At 31.6% G+C, this 21661-nt stretch overlaps 2 protein-coding genes across 9 annotated transcripts in view; one reads left to right on the top strand and one right to left on the bottom strand.

Moving 5' to 3' along the window:
• Window positions 1–841: 841 nt before the first annotated feature.
• Sclp (leucine rich repeat containing protein 20 sclp) lies at window positions 842–10217 on the top strand. Of its 2 annotated transcripts, none has more exons than XM_072897107.1 (4): window positions 842–1470; window positions 7798–7941; window positions 8060–8227; window positions 8599–10217. In XM_072897107.1, exons 1-4 carry the CDS (start codon window positions 1317–1319, stop codon window positions 8760–8762), a joined length of 630 nt encoding a protein of 209 aa, XP_072753208.1. In that variant the 5' UTR covers window positions 842–1316; the 3' UTR covers window positions 8763–10217. The 2 variants fall into 2 exon arrangements, with proteins under 2 accessions (XP_072753208.1, XP_072753209.1); XM_072897108.1 differs by lacking the exon at window positions 842–1470 and adding an exon at window positions 4981–5276.
• A 3679-nt stretch (window positions 10218–13896) lies between these two features.
• Cip4 (formin-binding protein 1-like Cip4) overlaps window positions 13897–21661 on the bottom strand; it is a 37202-nt gene continuing 29437 nt past the window's right edge. For 3 of the 7 annotated variants that reach the window (XM_072897106.1, XM_072897101.1, XM_072897099.1), the window contains exons 6-11: window positions 20717–21073; window positions 18523–18555; window positions 16828–17135; window positions 16533–16724; window positions 15881–16017; window positions 13897–15367 (exon numbers count right to left, since the gene is read on the bottom strand). In XM_072897106.1, the coding sequence (XP_072753207.1) occupies window positions 15210–15367; window positions 15881–16017; window positions 16533–16724; window positions 16828–17135; window positions 18523–18555; window positions 20717–21073 (1185 nt within the window). In that variant the 3' untranslated portion in view covers window positions 13897–15209. The remainder of the gene's footprint in view (window positions 15368–15880; window positions 16018–16532; window positions 16725–16827; window positions 17136–18522; window positions 18556–20716; window positions 21074–21661) is intronic. The other 4 variants (XM_072897102.1, XM_072897100.1, XM_072897104.1 and 1 more) reach the window with 4 other exon arrangements.

Below are 21661 nucleotides of genomic sequence, written 5' to 3'. Positions count from 1 at the left end.
CGTGATTGCGATGTGGCCATGCCGAGATGAATCACATTCTACAGAGCGAAATCAAAATTGAATTCGACGAAATTTTCAGCTTTAGACTCCTAAATTTTTAAGGTCTTTTTACATACATATATATAGCCATGAATCTTTTTATATTACATAATTTTATAATTTAACTAAATAATATATCAAATGTGGAAAACAACTGTTGATAATTTTTTGACAACTTAAACTTAAATTGAAGAATGTTTTTAGACGGTTAAAAAAGTACTTTAAGGAAGTTTTATTAAAGTCTTTTGTTGAAATTTCAACTCTCTCCCTGTTTACAATTATTTATTATTAGAGCGTTTTCATCTTAGAGAGATTATAAAAAAAAATTACGATGAAAACGCTATTATATATGTCAAAAAATTCCATTTTAGAAATCTTGAAAAAATTTTTTTTAAATCTCAAAATAATAAGAGAGAAACTTGTCACAATTTTTTAACATGACGAGAAACGTGAAATTTATTAATAACTTTCCCAATCTTTAAGATAATTAATTGTTTTTGCCTTCTTAAAGATGTATGAAACTCGAAGAAACTCTGATCTCAACAGAAAACGCGGAAATCCCGACGTCGAATTTGACAGCCTGCGCGTCGCGCGTAGTACTTGGCTGCGTTTGTTTTCAAACAAAGAGAGGGACAGCGGTAGCTGTCACACGCCGCGCAAAGCGATCAGCTGATTCGAGACGCTTTCCCGGTGGCGGGAGAAACGGCGAGGGCTTAAATAGCACCGCGTACACCGCGTGCAGCCTAGTGTCGAACTGGAGTCATCTGAACGATTGCCGGCGATAGGTGATCTTCAGGTACGTCAAAATACCGAGGACCTTCTGCAAAGTCCTTGAAATCGCCGAAGTTCGCTCTCGCGAGATCGAGGATCCTTCGAGAGAGAGAGAAAGAGAGAGAGAGAAAGAGAGCGAAAGAGAGAATCACCCTCGGACAAATTTTATCCTAGTGTAAAATTCTACGAGCGCGTAAATATCGAAGAAATTTAAAATCCGCATCGTGAATCTGGGTGATATATTGGCATCAAATTCGAATCTCGACAGTGTGAGGATTTGCAGCGGCAAATTAATAATATCTAGTGCAGTATAAAAAAAGGATAACCATTTAGGTGATGCTTATAATGTGCGCTTAACGATCAAGAATCAAAAGAAAGAGAGATAAAAATAAAAATCGGTACTCTACAAGAGTTGGCTGTTGGACAAATTTACGAGAATCAGTGCCGAGTTCAACGACATTCGCGCACTTTTCGCTTGTAAATTGTAAATAAGGAAGTGAGGAATCATGAAACCGCCGTACAATGAAGGACCGATGCAGCAGATCTCCCAAGAACAGGGCGAGAGAAACGTCGCGATGGCGGTCTGCGTGCAGCTTGCAGGTCGGGCGATCATCAGGGTAGTTTCGCGATGTGAAGAAGCCCAGGATAACTGTAACCTAGGTGGGTTGAACGAGAACGTCTAAAAGAAATCCTCTAAATTTTATTCAAACGTAGAAGAAACGTTTTCGATCTTATTAGCAATCCTCTTAGATAGCTAAAGAAGTTCTTCCAACATTCACAATGAAAAAAAAGTCTTGAATTTTTAAAAAAAAATTTTTTTTACGACTTAAAGTTTCTTTAGGTTTCTAGCAACATCTTAAACTATTTTTTTTTTTAATTTTTTGGCTGAAACACACAGTTCTGTTGACTTCACACTTTACAAATGTTTGACAGATTTAACCATCTCGTGTAACATTATCGGCATCTAATTAACTCTCCCATAAACTGAAATATATTACAGTTCTGTGAGAAATAAAAAAATCTATGGATTAAATTAGTAACGATCTGTGATAAAACTTGTTGCTCATTCATGTGGACAGAAATATTAAAATTCGTAAATTTATGTTTTGAATTGAGATATCAGTGATAACAAAAAATATAACGACCGAATCTTTGATACCAAAGATTTGGATATAATCTGTAGTACTGGTATAATTAATTATCAATCGCAATAATGATTCATAACGTTAAAGATTTGACGATAAAATTATGCATCAAAGATTTTCGACTCATACAAAGTTATATGTTATAAATATTTGATTAAATATTTTGTGAAAGTTTCACGAATTTTTATGAAATTAGAAGTCCATAACACATAACTATGCGTCATAAATCTGAGATTCATGATGTATTTACATTTAATTATCAGATTGTCCGATCATAAAGGATTGTAAATCATAACAACCCGTTTTTTTCGATATACTCTGTCGCGTTAATATTTAATCTTATCTGATGCTGTGTTAGCTCGATATCGATGATTCAGTTTGTTTTGCACGGCTAACGAACTCTCCTACTTTCTTCTCTTACGGATACGCATTTTCCCATAAGCGCAACATTATCGTTATTATGCGTAGAAAAAAAAAAAAAAAAAACTGAAAACAAGGTACATGAAAATTGATCGATGATCGTCGAGACGCAATATGTTGCAATTTCCCACTACGATTTGACAAAAAAAAAACCTATAGCATACTTCCGTAGAAAGTACGGATCGCATACACCAATGACGTCGCGTAAAAAAGTGATTACATAGAGAACATATCCGCTTTGTTTCTATCAGTGCAATTAAATGGCCTTAATCTTGATAAAATTAAGAAGATAAATTCAAAATTGTATTATAACGAGAAGTATAAGAAAAATATCTGATAGAAATAATAGATTATGATAAAAAAAAACAAATCTTTTCTTTTTACATACTTTACCTAGATAGCACACCATATTTATAATAAAAATTCATAATTATTTTTAATATTTATTTTTTAAAATAATATATAAATATTTTATACATATTTTATATACATTAAGAGAAAAACAATCATCAAACTTATATTCAACATATTAAAATACAGATTAAATATTTTATATAATACTTATACGGTGAAAGTATAAATATAGTAAATATAATAAAAAAATAAATAATTAGAATAAATTGTATAAATATTTCTCAAATATTTGCTAGGATATTTATGACAAATTTTTATGATTTGTTTAATTAAAAATAATTATAAATATGTATATTGTCATAAGTATATTTAATAAATATTGTGTACTATCTATAGATATATAATTTCAAGGCTAAATCAAAGTAGATGGCGGGGGGGGGGGGGAGTAAAGATAAAACGTAATTTATAATTAATTTAAAATTGAACCAAAAGTGAATTTACGAGCTTTGTAAACTGTCGATGAGTCTTACCAAATAAAATAATATAATTAAAGCGACGTAAAGTTCTTACAAAGAGATGAACTGAATAGAAGGACGGATAAATAAACAGGTGGCGTTTCTCGAGCATCAGCTCGGATTAAAAGTGAAATGCTCGCTTCGTAACTACCGGCATAGATAATTGACTGGATAAATATTGCGTTACCCAACGCGCGCGTCCGGTCTTTGTCTCTTTCCCTCTCACGGTATCGCGAGCATCGCCGAAGTGATAATCGTCGCGCGTGTACGTGTATCTTTGGGACACCCGATGCACACGCGAAAGGTCGATCTCGGAATAGTAAAGCGGAGCCTTGGCAATGTCGATCTGCGCACTCCGAATTCCGTCGAGACGCCATTCTCTCTCTCTTTGAGAGAGTCTTTTTTATTATTTCACACAGTCCCATACATCAAAAACGATGTAGGTATTGTGTGGGTACGAATAGAGCGACAAAAAAAAAAAAAAAAAAAAAATAATACAATGTTAACGATAAATCTCCGCTAACACAGATCTTTTTGTTCAGTCTCTTGATTCTAATCCAAGTTTGAGTCATAAATTTTCTGGTTTTGTACAACTGATGATGTGTTGTACAAATTTGCTTGTACAATACTTGATCAAGCTACAGTAGTATCCTTTTATATGCTTTAACAAAGCTTGAGTCTATTGCTGTTTGAAAGCATTGTTATTCATTAGAAATTAATTAATCGCTTTTAATTTTCAAACCTCAAAAATTTCTTTTTTTGAAATTATATTAAAATTGAAATTAAAAAAGAAAATGTTGAGTTATAAGAAAATTAAATTTTTTAAATTAGAATCTTAAATATTGCACATTAAATGAAGAAATAAAATTAATTATCATGAAAAATTTGTGTACACATGCAAATATTAGTTTATTTTACCGGGTATCAGAGTCGAGAGACTCTAAGGATGAACATTGCCTGCTAATCCTGAAACGCAGGACTTTTCCAAAGATATATAAACTGCATCGCGAGAAGTTTCCGTATAGGGTCTCGTGACCTTAAACGGCAACTTGCTCTTTCTCTTTATCAAACTTTTTTTATCACTTTGTGGTAAAAAAGAAAGAAAGAATGATCGTACGCACATTAATTAACCACGACGTTCGCAGGAGCAATAGTGAAAAGTAACTTTCATACTAATTTTATACAATGACTTTCATACTAATTGCACAATCGTCGTTCGAGCATTTCATCCTTGCTTAATTTATTTTTACACGAATTATATAAAATGTCGCATAACAGAATAAAATTTCGAACGCATAAGTATTTTATTTTTGGATGTTATTTAAGAATTTAATTTTTTCATATTTTAACATTTTTTAAAATTTCAATTTTAATATAATTTCAAAAATTTTTTTGAGATTTGAAAATTAACAGCAATATTCCTATCATTAAAAAAATTATGGAAAGGTAGGGTGCGATGAATTTTTTGGAATTACATTAAATGTAAATCAAAATTAATTTTAAGTCTGTAATAAATCTGAAATTTATTTTTAGGAATTTAAGATTTGCACTTTAAGATCCTTTTGATAAAAAAATACAATCCACACATAAAAAATTTTTAAATTATGGCTCCTAAAAAAGAAATTTCGAATCAAGCGTAAAAATAAATAGTGCAATGAGCAATCAATTTTTCCTAAAACGATGATTTTTATATTTGTCATGTATTAAAAAAATCATAAAAATTTTATTTGGACAACAATCGTAAAATATTTACGAAATATGACATTTTATATAAATCCTTGATTTCTGAAATCGCTCGTTCGCGTTTTCCCGATTGATTGCCGCGGATTCCCGTCGTTCTTCGAGGGAATGAGTCCGCGACGACGGTCAGCCAGGTGACTTAGAGATTTATTTTGGAAAGCAGGCGCAGAAATAAATGTTTCCGACAAGCAGTCTTAGTTGCGGTGAGTCAGTGCGGCGACGAAGTAGATGGCGAACGCCGTGACGAGAGTGATACGACGTTGCGAGGAGGCGCAGGAGAACGAGCACCTCGGTATAAAATTGCAGGAAATTCGGTGAAAGCATGATTTTTTTTATAAATCACGGAGTGTTAAAGTTTGGCAAGATGAATTAATTGCAAATGTGCGTATGTGTTATATGTACTTTCGTAATTCGCTTCGCGACTCATGCGAGACCGCAGGAATTACGAAAAAAATTACGAGCTGATGTGACACAATAGTCTCGATTTTTGAGAAATTGTCTTCCTTTCCATGTCACTTTTTTAAGTTTCAGTTATTTCACACATCTTTTCTTCGTTGAACTAAATACACATAGTACTCTTTCAATGACCTCTTTTTGGATATTAAATACAATTATCTAATTATTACACAATGTGATAAAATTATATAAAAAATATTTTAGGAACGACCTGATTGTATAATTGAAATACATTTTTAGATCTGTACTTTCTTGCTTTTATAACAAACCTTTCGAAATTTGTGAAATAATATAATTTTCCTTTCTTATTGTAATTCTTATTTTAAAAACATGATAAGTTATATTCGGCGATGTGAGCCCATGCGCGGATGTTGATGCGTAAAGAAACTGCGTAAAGAAATTAATTCTTTTCACAAAAGAATTTTTAATTAATACCCAGAGCACATTTCTTATTTTAAATTAAATTATGCAATTTCTCATCATACACATACATACAGAAAAATTTTATACATATATTCAAGCAAATATTATTTGCTTCAAGTATTTTTTATAAGTTTATATATATTTTCATAAATCTTTATCACAAATTCATCAAACATAAAATTTATTGAAAATATTTTCAAAATCCTAATTATCCAACCAAGAATATTAAATTGAAACATGAATTCCATATTTGTTATATAGAATTGATGAAAGAAATTTAAATGGAACTTGCATTTTATTTGCATCAATTTTATTAATTTTATTTATTTAGAATATTCACTTACTTTTTAAAAAGAAAAGGTGTAATGTCAAAATAATTATTTTTATTAATATAGATTTACTTAAAACAAAAATAATTTTTTTTCTTTCAAAACTGTATTTTGTGTCTTTTCTTTTGATTCTGTTTCATGGGACAAACATATATAATTTCTCTTTAATATAATAAATATTTTTTACAAACAAACAAATAGGAAATTAGCGAATAAGAGCCAACGCGGATATTAATGCGTCGATTTCCCAGAAAATAATTTATTCTGCGAAATTGATGAATGCACAGGGCACATATTTTTTCTTGGTGTATTTTACCAAGATGTTTATTCTTATTTTTGAGAATTTTAGAAACTCCTCCTTACTCTCCTAAAGAGATGTAAGCGAGAAAAATATCGGAGCAAAGTCACCGAAACGCGAATCGAACCCGAAAATATTTTTTAATTAATATTTCATAATTAATATACCATAACATATTTGAATTACTTCTTTGATATATCTTTTTTTAAGACATTCTTGAAAAAAAAATGCTAAATTATTAATTATTATCAAGAAGATATATATTCTTCGTAGAATAATAATTTTTCATGTATAAGAAACGAGAAAGGTAAAATATTATTTTTTTTCTTTTATATATTTATTATTATTTTATAATTAAATTTAATATTATTTAATGCTATTTATTCTAATTTGTGTTATAAAATCGTAGCTCGTAGACGATTTTACGAAGAATTAAATTTATTCGCCGAATTAGCGATCGCAATTCATTATTTTCCCGGAACTGTGTGCTTCATAATTAATGTGAACGCGATGATTGATAAATATATATATATATATATACGTGAAATATATATGTTTGTTCCGTACATGTTCTCGGGTCCTGCGATCGAGTTAGCGTCAGTGTCGACAGTCTTCCGCACTGAAAACCGCGTTGGAGAAAGCGTGAAACGCAGCGGGGCCGACGTTAAGTGCACTTTCAGCCCATCATGGACACGATGCACGATGTTGTGACTAGCATTGTTCTTTTTTTTCGAATGATAGATTTTTTTTTAATTAAATTTATTATTATTAAAGTTCGACGCTGCCGATATATCTATAGCACAAAAAAAAATCATGCTATCTCAATTTAATTTTAGTCACGTGTAAGAAGTTTCTAGCCTGTCATTTTACGAAAATGTTTTAGAGAATTAAATATTTGTTTTAGTTTGGATAAAAAGAGTGATTTTTGCGCCGTTTTTCTACTTGATTCACAAATGAAAATTGTGCGCTTCTACTACGATAGAAAATAATACAATCGGGCTCTGTGGAATAAATAACTTTTTATTCCACCTTTTTAAAAACTCCAGAGTTTGTCACTGAAATTAATGTTAAGTTAATTTTTATTTTACTCTATTTTTTAATTATTTATTTTATTTTTATTATATATTAATTTATTTTTATTATTTACTTAATTTTATTTTGTAATGAATCTCGAATAAAATGTTGGAAAAAACTTCATTGTACATCTTGAATAACATTAATTTTGATGACTAAGTTTTAATTGTGTCTTTCTATATTTTTATATTTGTTTCGAAAAAAATTGTATCTTCTCCCGTTTTACGTTTCAGATTTGTCAGAGTGCCAGCTCATGCAAATTCCGGACGCTGTCTATCATCTAATGCGACATACGGAATTGAAGAGATGTGATCTTTCCGGAAACGTGATCACCAAGATCCCAGCAAAGTTCGCTGTAAAATTTTCGCTAATTACCGGTAAGTGATCAGTTAATAGAGGATAATATTCGCTCATCATTTTTGCTCTTTGACATTTCGGTGAGAGATAACACCGAGACTGCTCGTTGCTCAACAAGATTGCAATTATTATTTACAGAATTAAATTTGAGTCACAACCAAATGAGCAAGCTACCGGAGGAGTTGGCCGAGCTGCAGGCGCTGGAGAGACTCGACATTTCGCACAACACTTTCATCGCTCTACCACCTGTCGCTTGGCGGATACCGCAGCTTAAACAACTCTTGGCCAACAATAACTTTATTATCGGTAAGTATATCGATGAATTTATTTCATTACGTAAGAGAAACCTCTTCATCGAGAAGAGGTCTCGTGTGATGCATAAATCATTCCTCGAAATTAAAGCGCCGATTTATATACTTGATATTACAGTGCACCAGAGACATATCAGACATATTAAAATATTATTTTATTAATTAAATGATTAAATATTGAAAAATTAATTTAATTAATAATTAATGAATTATTAATTATTAAAAATTGCTGTGAGTGAGCGATAAATTCACTTCCTAGTGCTACAGATAGACGGGAAGAAAAATGAAAGGGGAATTTTTAGAATTTATCTATTTTCTTAATCTCATCTTCATGATAATAATAAATATATCTCGTTAATTTCGCAGACGTCGACGTCGAGAGGCTCAGGCATGCGCCCGCCCTGGAATTAATCGACTTGCAGGCAAACCCGTTACCTTCCAGATTGCATGACCTTTTGCGTACTCTGACTGGGATCAGAATCGAGCTTAGTCCACGACAGATCGAGGATTGGGAAGACTTGAATGTCTAAATCATCTCCTCCCGCGTCGAGGATGACAATCAACGACTCCGTCCTCCCTCGACGAAGATTGCTCAAGACTTCGATAGCTAGAAGTAGAATCGATATATACATACATTTTGTATAGGACGTACCGAGTGATAGCGGATCCGAAGCGATCCAATTGTACCTTTTGTATAAATGTCACTAGCGACTTGTATATTTAATTACCACAGATCACAGTTGCATCGATCTCACGATCTCGAGATCGAGCAAGATCCTTCGTGTTTCTTTTATACCGCGTGGATTTCTAGATTTCATCGCGATAGGACTCTATTGTGATGCTTAGATGTATACTTTAATCATTCGAGAATTTTTGGAGACCATCCGAAGCTTCAAATTCTTGAATGACAAATTTTTTCGGATTTGCTCGAATCCTTGATTTTTTTTTTTTTAATTTATACTACATATTTAGTATGCGATCTGTGAAACTTGAGATTTTTGATCCTGGGAGTTTGAGATTTAAAGAAATGCTTAAATGAAAGAGACATAGAATTTTTTGAGATTCTCTGAAATTGTGAAATAAATGTATTGTGTGTCATGAACGGAAATTGTATTGACTGTAATTTTATAACTCGCGTCCGTCTCAGTGATTTACGGACAATTTACCGCTATAAACTGCCGATTTATGTATACACATTGCGTAGTGCAATCTCTTTAACATGACATTTTGCACTCGAGCGTCATATACAATATAAAATAGAAAGGTGTTATAATTTTACATGTGCTTTGCTATGTCATAAAATATATAACGAAATACTGTGCACAAATGAGATATGGGTGCTTCTTTTTTGCAAACGTTACGTTCTAAGAAACGTATATAATTTAGGTTTTATAGTTTCATCCCAGACAACGTACAATATTTATAAAATATATAAAATAATTATTTGATAAATTTGATGAATATTTGATAAAACTTGACGAATAAATCAACATTCTATTAAAATATTTCATAAATATTTTTACAATCTTAGATTGAACAAATCATAAAGCTGTATTATAAATATATCCCAGCAAATATTTGAGCAGTACTTACAAAATATTATTTTTTTTACTTATTATAAATATCATATAAAATATTTAATCTTAATATTTTGATAATATTTAAAATACAATTTTTATGATTTTTTTTTTTTTAATGTATAAAATATTTGTATATTTCAAAAAAATAAATATAGTAAAAATATTTATTTATTTATTAATATTTATCATAAATATTGTGTGTCTGGGATAACGCGGATACGAGAAAATTTACTTATTCGTTTATCGATGACGTTCGAATAGAAAATCAGATTTTATATATGTCAAGTACAAAGTCTTAAATCTTGAATAACAAGAATAACAGAAGCACGATTAAGTAGCTGTTTAGTCTTTGCGTATGCATCAAATAGTATGTTTATAATAATAAATTTTTTTGTATTCCCTCTCTTTTTCTATCTAGTCAATTTCTTCTTGAATGAATGCGCGAATCTTGAGATTTACAGATACATTTACAGTTACAGTCGATTCTCGAATTTAACATCTTGAATAATTTCGCGAATTTATGAATCGTTGATTTTTTCAAGACTTATTAATTGCGATCCATAAAATTATTGTGTCCGTAAATCTATAGTTTCAGACATTCTCTCAAATCCACAGAAATTTGACGTATAAGACATTGTACGACAGCACAAGAGCGCATTTTTAAAATCGTATTTCGCAGGACCTGTTCCTAGTCTATGAATCCTAATTATCATTATTATTATTATTGCAATTATTTTTTTTACTCTAAGTCATAAATGTGTATTCTCACGAAAAGAGAACTTGTATTGCGAGTGGACGAGAAAGCAGAATTATTATCGACACTAAATTTTATTCAATATTTTGTCACAATGCTTGAGATATAAATTTTTTTTGTACAATATGTATCACAATTATATATAATTTTGATAAAATAAAAATTGTGCAATGCTTTCGGAAGGATTATAGTTGGAAGCAATTTTAGTCGCGTATAAGCTTATGACATTCTGTATTATATGTACGAAATAAACGACCGAAAAAAGGTTAAGAGAGCTAATTTTGATACACCGTATATATGTCATGCGATGTAAAAACGATTTATTAATAGAGAACGTAAATGGTACACGCATTTATAGAACTTCGACGGTCGATGCTACCTTGATTCATTGAAATAGATCATGTGTACAGAGTGTGTTGAGAAATATGCAAAATAAAATTATTTTACAATATAAATTGAAACAAATATATCTAGTAAAATAATCTTACAAAAATGCTGTATCTATATATTTTTCATTTTATACTTTGAATAAACTTTTCGGCCTGCAACTCTGATTGTATTGATTAATATAGTAATTAATTCTCTTTTTCATTATATATAAAGTTAATTTAATTTCATAAAATAAATTTTTATTAAAAAATTTTACAAAATATATATCCTTCATTATAAATAAATTTACTCGCAATTATTTATTCTAATTAAATGTTACCGTTAATCTTTCAAATGCTAATTTAATGCGCGATTATAAATCATGAACAAAACTTCTTCAACATATCACATAATAAACGTTAAAAACAATCCTTTTTTGCAACTTTAACTGTTTTTTTTTTTTTTTTTTTTTTTAATTATGATGAAACAATTTGGAAATCAGAATCAAATTCAATGTAAAAAAAAATTTTACAAAAAATTTTTTTTGTTAAACAGTTGAAATGAAATTATATTTGCTAAACAAAAATATATATCCATCTTTAATTATATTGTTGTAATTATAAAATGTACAAAAATATCAATGTATTTTCGTACAAATAGAAATATTATATTCGTAGTTTAATAATTATCATTTCTTATTTTTACGTAATAATAAAATCTATTTACGAAATAAAATATGTAATTCTCTCTCTTACTCTCTCTCTCTCTCTCTCTCTCTCTCTTTCTTCAAAATAAAATAAATCGAGCGTTTTAAGCATACATTTTCTACAAGAAAAAAAAATTAATAAAGCCTTAAGAAAGGATTGTGGATGCAAAAGGCGCAAATATTAGCCATATTAACACGTCTCTGAAACAGATATATTGGTTTAGTACCTGTATTTTTTCAATAGTAATAATAATAATGTGATGATAATAATAGTAATAATAATAAAAATAATAATAAAATATAATGAGTCGCAGAATTATCTACAATACTTGTTCGCGTATAGAAAAAAAAATCACAAAATATACATAGAACGAACACGAAGTTAAACGTCGAGGCGCACAAACGGACCCGTTATTTCGTCTTAACATAATCATCGCTCACGCACAGTTCCCTTATTTTCGCCATTAATGAACCGCGATAAAAAGAACGGAGTAGAAATGCACGAGATGATCCAGGTGGACTATCATATTTATACGTACTCGCATATATCTGGTTATAATGAAGCTATGCCTTTTTCCTCTGAGACGATTGAATATATAATTTATATATATATAATATATACATATACATTCAAAATGCGCGAGAAAATACGGCTATACGATATTCCCGGATTTCGCAAAATTAGGACAACAGGTTCTCGCGATCGCGGACTTTTTTCTCCAGGATATGTAAATCTCAAGGCTCTTATTTTACAGATACTCTGTTCTACTTGGCAGTATCTGGTAGTTAAAAACGTGTCGTAATAACAATAAGAAGAACGACAAGTAGACGTGAATAATATTATATCCTTCGATAATCCAAAATACATGGAATTGTGTCAATTTGTCGTTATGGTTTTTGCATTCCGATATTTTTTTTTTAAATTTAATATAACAATGTATACCAATCAGCTGCAGTGTATACCTGGAGTCTTAAAAATCAATCTTTGTCCGCGACGAAAACGGAGCCCCTCCCCCCTCCCCCTTGTCCTTCCCTTTAATGTCGATTCTGGCACACGTCTCGCTCTCGCGCTCCCATGTATCCCCGGCGATATTTACATAAATCTATCGCTAACTATATAAATTCACATTCAGGCAACTCTTTAAACGCGGTATATATATATATATATATATATATGTTATCAATTTACTGGAACGACCCACTTTTCGCTAAATTACGTCTCAAATGTCTTTGATTTTAATCGTGTTTATAATCAAGCTCTTAAATAAGTCAATCTTTTCGTCCGCAGATGTTTGAATTCAAAGATTTATGAATTGACAAATCTTGTCAGGAGAATCCCTAAAAAAAACTCTTTGGAAAATTTCAATTTCGTAAATTTTGGCATATTTATAAATTTTAGACATCTTTTTACAGAAATTTTATAAGTTATAGATTCTTAGCCATAAATTCATGTTAAACCCGTAGTTAAGTCTTTCAAAAATCTTCGATTTCAAGATTAGAAATATATATGTGTGGAAACATTGCGATTATATAAATTGATTTATTTCATAAGGAATTTCATTTATTATAAGAATGTTGGCTTCTGTTATTTTTTCGATTCTTAAATTCCTGATGTCAAACATTTCTTTCGTAAATCTTGGAAATTTTGATCACAAGTAGGTTTCTTCAGTTTTGCTTAGCTCGCACGGTTACGATGAAACACTTTATTTAGTCTCGCGTTCCTTCAACGTGACAGTGAGTCGTGAAACAGTCGGTTATCTCTTACGATGAAACACTTCTCTTTCTCTCCCTCTCTCTCTCTCTCTCTCTCTCGGTGCAGCAAACGGTTACAATTACAGTCATGATTAACTTACGAGTGACGAGTAGGCGAGGCGCGCAATAATAATTATTATTATTACTAAGACGGTTACTTTCTTTAACGAGGGTGTGTTAAAATGTTTCGCTTGTGCATAGCTACATGAAAAGGGAACACCGCATCTCGCATCAAGGACCATTCATCCTTTATTGACATTGAAGTAGAGTGTCTTCACCTAAAGAGACTCGGCGATTTATCTTCAAGCAGCTGCATTGACTGAAGCGAAGATATCTAAAAACTCATAAGTGTTCATTCGGGATAAAGAAGTCGTCTTTTAAAGTTTCTAATCAGAATATTGCACTATGTAATTTTCGTCACTCGGTCGATTCATTTGTAATTTTAAATATAAAATAATCTAACAATTAAATTGTTCTACCCTCTTTCTCTCTCTCTCTCTCTCTCTCTTATTTCCATTCGTGCATCTGCTCAAGGATTAAAAAGTCTCACAATTGTGTATACCTGAATTTATATATGATTGAACATAACGCTATCATACAGATATATAAATTCGACCCTTACCTGGATTCCGTTTCCTGCCGTAAACTGACTTTGAGGCCACCGCAAGCCCTTCGTACAAGACTATTATTTTAAAATAATAAAAAAAGTATTATTTACACAGTAAAAAAACGTACTACACAGTCTGCGAGAGATACAACGTATTCCTAAATAAAAATTTTCGAGATTAATATAATAATAATAATCATCGTTAATTAATAACGTCGACAAGTCTAAACCGAGCGTAAAAAAAAAAAAAAAAAAAAAAAAAAAAATGCGAGCCCTTCGCGCATACAGCTATTTTTCCCCGCGATAAATAATAATACATAGACGTATTCACGAAGACGCGCGAATACTTAAGCATTTATAGTCAATAATTAATAGTTACAGCCATTAATATCAACTTATAAATTTTCAAGCTCGGGAAAAACAGAAGAGCCGCCGCGATTTCTTATACAAAGTCGCACGAGATTAGAACGAGAATATATTCGAGTAACTTTAAATAATACATTCGCTATCAATAATACCTACATTCAACAAATAATCCCTACAGTATAATTATTATTTAACAAACTACACTATTAATAGCTTCGTACACATAAGAAAGGGCCGCGGCACCCTAAATAAATCCGGATAAGGGTGAAATTTTTTCTTAAGGACCTATATATAAAGCCCGGAGAATGAGTTCGATTCTAACGTTACTGCGCTTAGATTGATTGATCACAAAGCAGGGTGTATTTGTTCGCATCATATCGTTTTTTTTTTCATTCCTCCCCGATCGAGCGATCGAACAGGAATCCTCGAAAGAAAGATGTGTTGAAGAGATATAATTCGTAACATTCATCAATGGTCGTTAATTCCGTCGAGAATATTGGCACGTGATTAATTCGATTCAGTGGATCCTTGGGGTTCTATTGCTGCAATATCTTTCTCATTGACATACTTGTTGATAAATCCACGATCTTTTATCACCCAATTCAATTCCAAAAAAATTTCCAAGTTCTTGAATACGTCTTTTCTCTCAAATTTAAGGATCCTTCGATCTTTCCTTTTTTTTTTTTTTTTGTATCGTACATCTATCGATTAGGCCTGACATATCTCGTGCCAATTTGACCAACCACAACCCTCGAGTCTTCGACAACGTTGGAGTGAACGCGCATTTTAATAATCTCCTTCGTTTCGCGTTACGTAATTCCTCTAACAACTTAGGAGAAGTGGCTAAGTGTTGTACAGATGACACTCTATGTACGAAGTCGGCACGAAGCCCTCGATCGGCTGCGAAATGCGTCGCACTCTAGTCCATCCGTCTCCCTGATCCAACTCGATCATATACAGCTCCTCACCGTCGTACATCGGTATGGAACCCTCACTGGTCGCTGTAAATAATAATTCAAATACATATTAGTTAACAATTAAGAATTAATAAAGTAACTATTATTTAAAATTTTTTTATTTACACACTCTTAATTCTATTTTTATAATCAGGATGTTTAATGTTCAAATCTTATTAAAAAAAAAAAAAAAGAATCCCTAATCTTCCAGATATTTTTGTATAAAATTCTAATTAATTTCTAATTCTTTAATGAAAAAATTATAATAACAAACATGTACTGTATATTCAATATTCTGATAAGTAGAGACAGATATATATTTATAATATATTTTAAACACTTGATAATTTGCATTTTATAATTATTTTATAGAGAATATTATATAAAATTCGTGAGAATTTCTTGATTTTTCTAGGTACAAAATAAATCCCTGAGAATTCCATGTTAAGATATTCCATGTTTTTCAAGGGAGAAGACACCCTGTTATATAGAATTATAGAAAAAAAAGATAAATAATGTTAATATTTAATCATAGAAGATATAGTTTATAGATCTTACCGTCGAAAGGATAGAGCGCCCGACATGTTCCCAGGGGTGGTTGAGCATCCACCTCGTCGTGATAATATTCCTCGCAACCGCTGCCGGGTAGCGACGTTCTCGATTCGCCGAGACCAGATTCCGGGCTGTTCGTGGAACTGTGCATCAGTACCGTAAAGCGAAAACCGTGGCTATTCGTCTAATATGAAGTGTCTAATCTACTCGAACTAAACGTTTTCACAGGGAAAAAAACACGACTAGATCGCGATTTCAATAAACGAGTGATTGTGTGATAAAACTCCTTATTTGATATAAGTAAAACGAAGGTGACTCATATTGTATGTAACACCTTTGTTTTATCTCTGTTATTTATGTTCATTAATTCCGATAAGATAAGAGCGATTAAATAAAAACTAACTGAAGATATTGGGATATTTCTGAATGTAGATTTATAGACGCGAGTTATAAAAATAATTATTTTATAAAATAATAATAACTAGAATATATAATGTGCGTGTATGTGTGTATGTATACAATAGTAATTAATGATAAAACATCAGATATTTGTGATACAAAAACGAGATGATGGAACATTAATTAATGAATTGAAAAATTTGTGAAAATTTTCAGAATTGTGCTGATGATTCTATCCCGTATCACCAAGATGGCTTACCCATGAGTCGGTTGTGGTGTGCCTGGTGCGCTCTTCTTGTTGGCCGGTTGATTTGCGTTCGCGTTACAGACACTCGAGTCGGAAGCCGACCTCGAAAGGCTCTCTTCGCCGCCCGAATGTGAACCTCTTCGTGAACTCAACGGCCTCGTCGCCGAGCCATTGGTAGCAGTTTTTCGCGGTGCCTGACTTGGGCTGAAAATAAATGCCAAATAGTTTTTAACTTCTTCAGTTCTTCGACGATTCTTCGACTGTGATAAAATATTGTTTCGCAGTTTCAGGAAAGCTTTATCTTTACCTAGACAAACTGACGCCGGCGCGCATCGCTTCCTCGAGGTAGCCTTGAAACTTTGCCAATTCAGCTCCGAGTTTGTCTAGCTTATTGCTGGACTGGTTCAATTGTCCCTCTATACTCATCGGATCCCCGAGGGCGGGATTCTGCTCGTATACGCCCTTCATCTTCATCAGGCCGTCCCTCGCCGCCGTCTCCTGCTGGATCTTTGCCTGGATCTCGTCCAGTCGTTGCTGCAGTCGCTTCTTCCGCTGATTCGGCGGCAGATCGCTGCAGTCCTCCTTCGCGCCATCACCGTAGCCAGGCACATTATTCTGAAATTTCTTACAATAAGTATCGATTCCTCCGAAGAAAGAGTTACTTAACTATGTGTAACTTCCTGAGACCCGCAGTCAAATTCTTTATAATATTATCAAATTAAGGGGTCATGCTCAGTCAGGAAACCGAAAAAAAAAAAAAAAAAAAAAACGTGATTTAGGTAAAATTTGAAATAAATTGCAATAGTTTTTGAACTACCTTCGTCATCGATTTTAAAAATGCGGTTTTGAGAAAAACACGTTTAAGTTTCAAAACAGATTTACACTTAAATAAAATATTCATTTTTTTAACTTACATAGAATCATTTCAGGCCCGTATAATAAATTTTCGGAAGAAATTGTAGCCTCTAAAACATCAATTTGATACTATCGACAAAGCACTCTTTCCTGCGTGCAGTTACTGCACTATACTTGCTCATACTTTGAATGCTTATAACTCCGTCAATTTTATTCGGATTAACTTGAAACTTACAGGGAATATTCTCCAGATATTATACTTACAGAAAAACCCGGAAATCGATTTTTTCAAAATTCCTGACTGAGCATGACACCTTAATTGTCAAAGTGTCATATTAATTAATATAACATTTGGAAAAATCAGTGATTTGATCGAAGACATGATTTTAAAATTCATTTTAATAATTTACTTAATTTTAACTTGTGTAAATTTGTCAAATTATACACAGCATTTATAATAACATTTATTATTTGTAATATTATACTTAATTATAACGAGGCATGGGTCTCAAGAAGGTAACAGAAGAAAAGATAAGAAAGCTTGGGAACACATTTTGTTGCAGGAGCAACGCGTTTCATTAAAGATCTACGATCTGGTTAGTGAAAGCTAGCGTATACAAATTTATACGATTGAATAATAACTGCAGATATTCAATATTTGTTCTAAGCAATCGTGGATAAAATGTATTCTCTGCTATAACGGAAACAAATAATTTTTAAAATGGAAAATAGCAGCTAACCCTTTTGGTGCCTAAAAGATTTCAACGCAATTAGTAAATAATTAAAATTTAATTTAATTGTAACTTTAAAGTTTTCTCGAGATAATTTCGCCGATTCATAAAAAAAAGCTCTTGATTCTACGAGATTTTCAAACCTCTTCAATATTGCAAACCTTTCTATTAATTATAATTTGCTTGATTAATCTGTAGATTTTTTAATTTAATTTTGTACAAAATATAATTAAATTAACGATTGATTAATACTAATTCTACTCTTATAAAGCGATCACACTCTGTGTGTGTCATCTATTTATTACTGTATATAAAGGACAAAGAAGACGAGCAAGTTGAGCACTTGTAAGCGTTCAGCAAAGCACCAAAAGGATTAATCGGAAAATGACTTGGCCATTGAATAAAGAAGAACAGACCTTTAAAGCTATGCACACCTCGATCAACTTCTGCTGTACGCATGAAACAAATCCCAAAAGCGTATCATTCAGCGAATGAGTCAGAACGCACTTTCAGCAGTAGCAAGAGCGTGAGCTCAGAGAACGTCATTTGAGAAACATTAAACATATAAACAGTATAAGATTTTTCACTTACGTCAGAATGTATAAAAGGAGCTGAGAGAGAGAGAAAAACGCATTTTATATTATCATCTCGCATTTAACAACAAATCTAATTGTAAGTTTCTGAAGCTGTAGATGTATATATTTATAACTTTATTTTAATATAATTCAGTATATTTAATAATTTTATTTTAATATGATATTAATTTAAAATTTACAATTAAAAATTATTCTTTCTCGCTCTTTCACAAATTAAGATTTAATTCAAACGCATTACAAATTATTCTATTAATAAATCATAAGATTTACAATTCCTTAAAAATATAGAGAAAAATAGAAAAAAATTTAGAAATTATTTTCATATTAAATTCTACAGGTTAAATTTTCTATTTTACGTCAAATGTAATTTAATTTAGTTACATAATAAAAATTTAATTACAATCCTAATATTTGGTAAGTGTTAATCAATTATAGCCTTATACTGATTAGGATTAATGCAATACCGCTGAGTTCACGCTCTTTTTCACAAGACACTTTAATGTCGCATATAATTTATCTTCAAGAGAGAGAGAGAGAGAGAGAAAGGCAGGTAAGTAATCGATATTATATACATAATTACGAGCGAACAAGCGATCTACGGAGTACTTACTAAATGTGATAATATCCCAATTCATAGCCCGTGATGATTGGAAACAAGAAGACCACGGGTAGATTGAACCATCCACCAAATTAATAGAAAGTATACAAGAAAAATAAATTACGCGTTTTTCGCTATGAGAAGTCGAGCGAGAGATTGATTCCAAAAGTAACAAAAATAAGGAAAGATACAATTAAATTCAATTCATCGTAATTTTTGCCGTAGAATTTATTAAAAATCTAAAACCATTATTTTTTTATTTATATATCTATTAAATATATATTTTAAATTTGTGTATATATTAAAATTCGAAAAATATTTTGTGATTCTCAGAATTATAAAATCAATACAACTATTTATAAGAAATCATATAATAATTATATTATTTTTTTTCCTTTTTTATATTATCAGAAAGTGAACACAGGCGTTTTTTTCACCTTGATTGAGTCTTAACTGTGTGACTAAGAGCTTGTTTGCAAAATCGCTTTATCAACAAGCTTATATTATTAGATATAGGAATTTTCGACGAAAAGAATTCTATTATATCGTAAAGCGCTCAGAAGGTACAAAGGCGAAACCGCTTTAAACGGTAATTTAAAAATCGCTTCAAGAGTAATCATAAATCATACATAACAGTGAGCAAAACGTATATCTGAAAAGTCGCTCGTAAATAACGTTACTATAGTTGATCGGAAGAATGCGAGATCTATATCTAATATACATGCGCAATAGAAATTTGAGTGCGTAAAATAAGTTGCAGGCCTGTCGGCGAATAAAGAGAGGTGCACTAGTGTATATGTATATACATAAATAAATAGATGAAATCAAATAATAGAAAAGATACGACGGACTTGAAAGAATTTTTGTGCATGCTATAAAAAATATTCTGCAATATTCCCTGTTTATCCTTTCCTTTTCACGAATGCAATGAATAGGTTTTGATTATATTAACTCTTCTTTGGAGTCGTGCAAGTCTATAGGCTTCCAGAATTATTAAAATAATCATAATTATTTCTCAGGATACTAGAAAAATTCACTAAATAATCTATGAAAAAAAAAAATGGTTGTGCAATCGCGCAGACTCCACGATCTTAGAACTAAAAAATAATATGCGCATAGGATATTTGAAAAAGTATGTTTATCATAATCGAGATTTATAATTCAAATGATTAAAGATCATGTCGTGTGTATATATTACCTTGCATTTAATAAAAAAATTAGACGAATCGTGTTTTACTAAAGAGCCCGCGAGATAATTGCTTATCATCGCCATTAATTATCTTTCATTAACATTTCAATAAATTCAAGAACATTCCAGCCTGTCTCACTATATTTTTTCCATCTTTTTCAGGACGTCCTACGTCACGAGAACGCTGCATCAACAACCACCAGAAAGGAGCATGGAGGGATATCTACCTTATTGCTACTGAAGATCCCAAAGAGACCGACTCTCTTCTTGATCTTGCCGCCGGAAACGGTGCCCTTGACCGTAAGATGATTATGAATCGGCTGCATGACTGGCTGGGCCAATTGGCTGTTGCTATCGTAATTCTTAGCGACCGATAGATCCTCGAAGGGAAAATCCCCGGGCGGCTGAAAGCCGCTCTTGTAACGTTCGATCACCAGCATCGTGTCCTCCTTCTCGTTGATCTCATTCGCCGCCTTCTCGATGCCGTCCAGGCACTGGGCGATTATTGGCGCTACCGCCCGCTCGATTTCCACCGACTTCATCATGTAGTTCCGCATATTTTTTATCCTCTTCTCGTCCAGCTCCTGCGGCAAAAATGCGATGTTGTATATAGGGCGAGAGAATCAACTGCGAGAAATACGAGGATCAATAAAGACTAGAACTAGAACATTGGCTGAGAGGCAGATAATTTCTCTTTTTGATGGAAAACATTTATTTATTTATTTATTATAAATTAATAAATTTGTAACTAAACCGTACATCCAAAAATTAAAAATGTTTTGAAGTAAAAATCTATTTAAATTTTTAATCGGGAAAGTTTTGAAGTCTTGGAATTGATTAGCATTCTTGAGAACATCAATTGCTTATCATCTGAATAAATAATTCATAATTTAAAAAATTAATGATGTCCCATAATAGGAAAATCTACAATTTTCAAACTTGTCAAATATATACTTTTCCAAAGCGTTCTTTGACTATATACACGTAATAAATAGTGTTGTTGAAACATTTCTCTTATATGATAAAAAATGAAGATATTTTAAGTCTTTTTAAATAATTAATATTGTGTAAAAAATAAAGTACATCGAAAAACTAAGAATATTTTAAAATAAAAATCTATTTAATTGAAAAATTGATTCCAGCCTCGTGAATGATTAACACTCTCGAGAGAA

Source organism: Anoplolepis gracilipes, chromosome 7 (assembly GCF_047496725.1).
Source record: "Anoplolepis gracilipes chromosome 7, ASM4749672v1, whole genome shotgun sequence".
Classification (NCBI taxonomy): domain Eukaryota; kingdom Metazoa; phylum Arthropoda; class Insecta; order Hymenoptera; family Formicidae; genus Anoplolepis; species Anoplolepis gracilipes.
Note: the sequence above shows the minus strand (reverse complement) of the source record. Positions and strands in the feature narration are given on the sequence as shown.

What these genes read in the sequence shown, in the direction of transcription:
- Sclp (XM_072897107.1), top strand. Translation starts at nt 1,317, where the DNA reads ATGAAACCGCCGTACAATGAAGGACCGATGCAGCAGATCTCCCAAGAA. An exon ending in AAAATTTTCGCTAATTACCG is followed by an intron (nt 7,942 to 8,059) that starts GTAAGTGATCAG and finishes TATTATTTACAG; the next exon opens with AATTAAATTTGAGTCACAAC. An exon ending in CAACAATAACTTTATTATCG is followed by an intron (nt 8,228 to 8,598) that starts GTAAGTATATCG and finishes TTAATTTCGCAG; the next exon opens with ACGTCGACGTCGAGAGGCTC.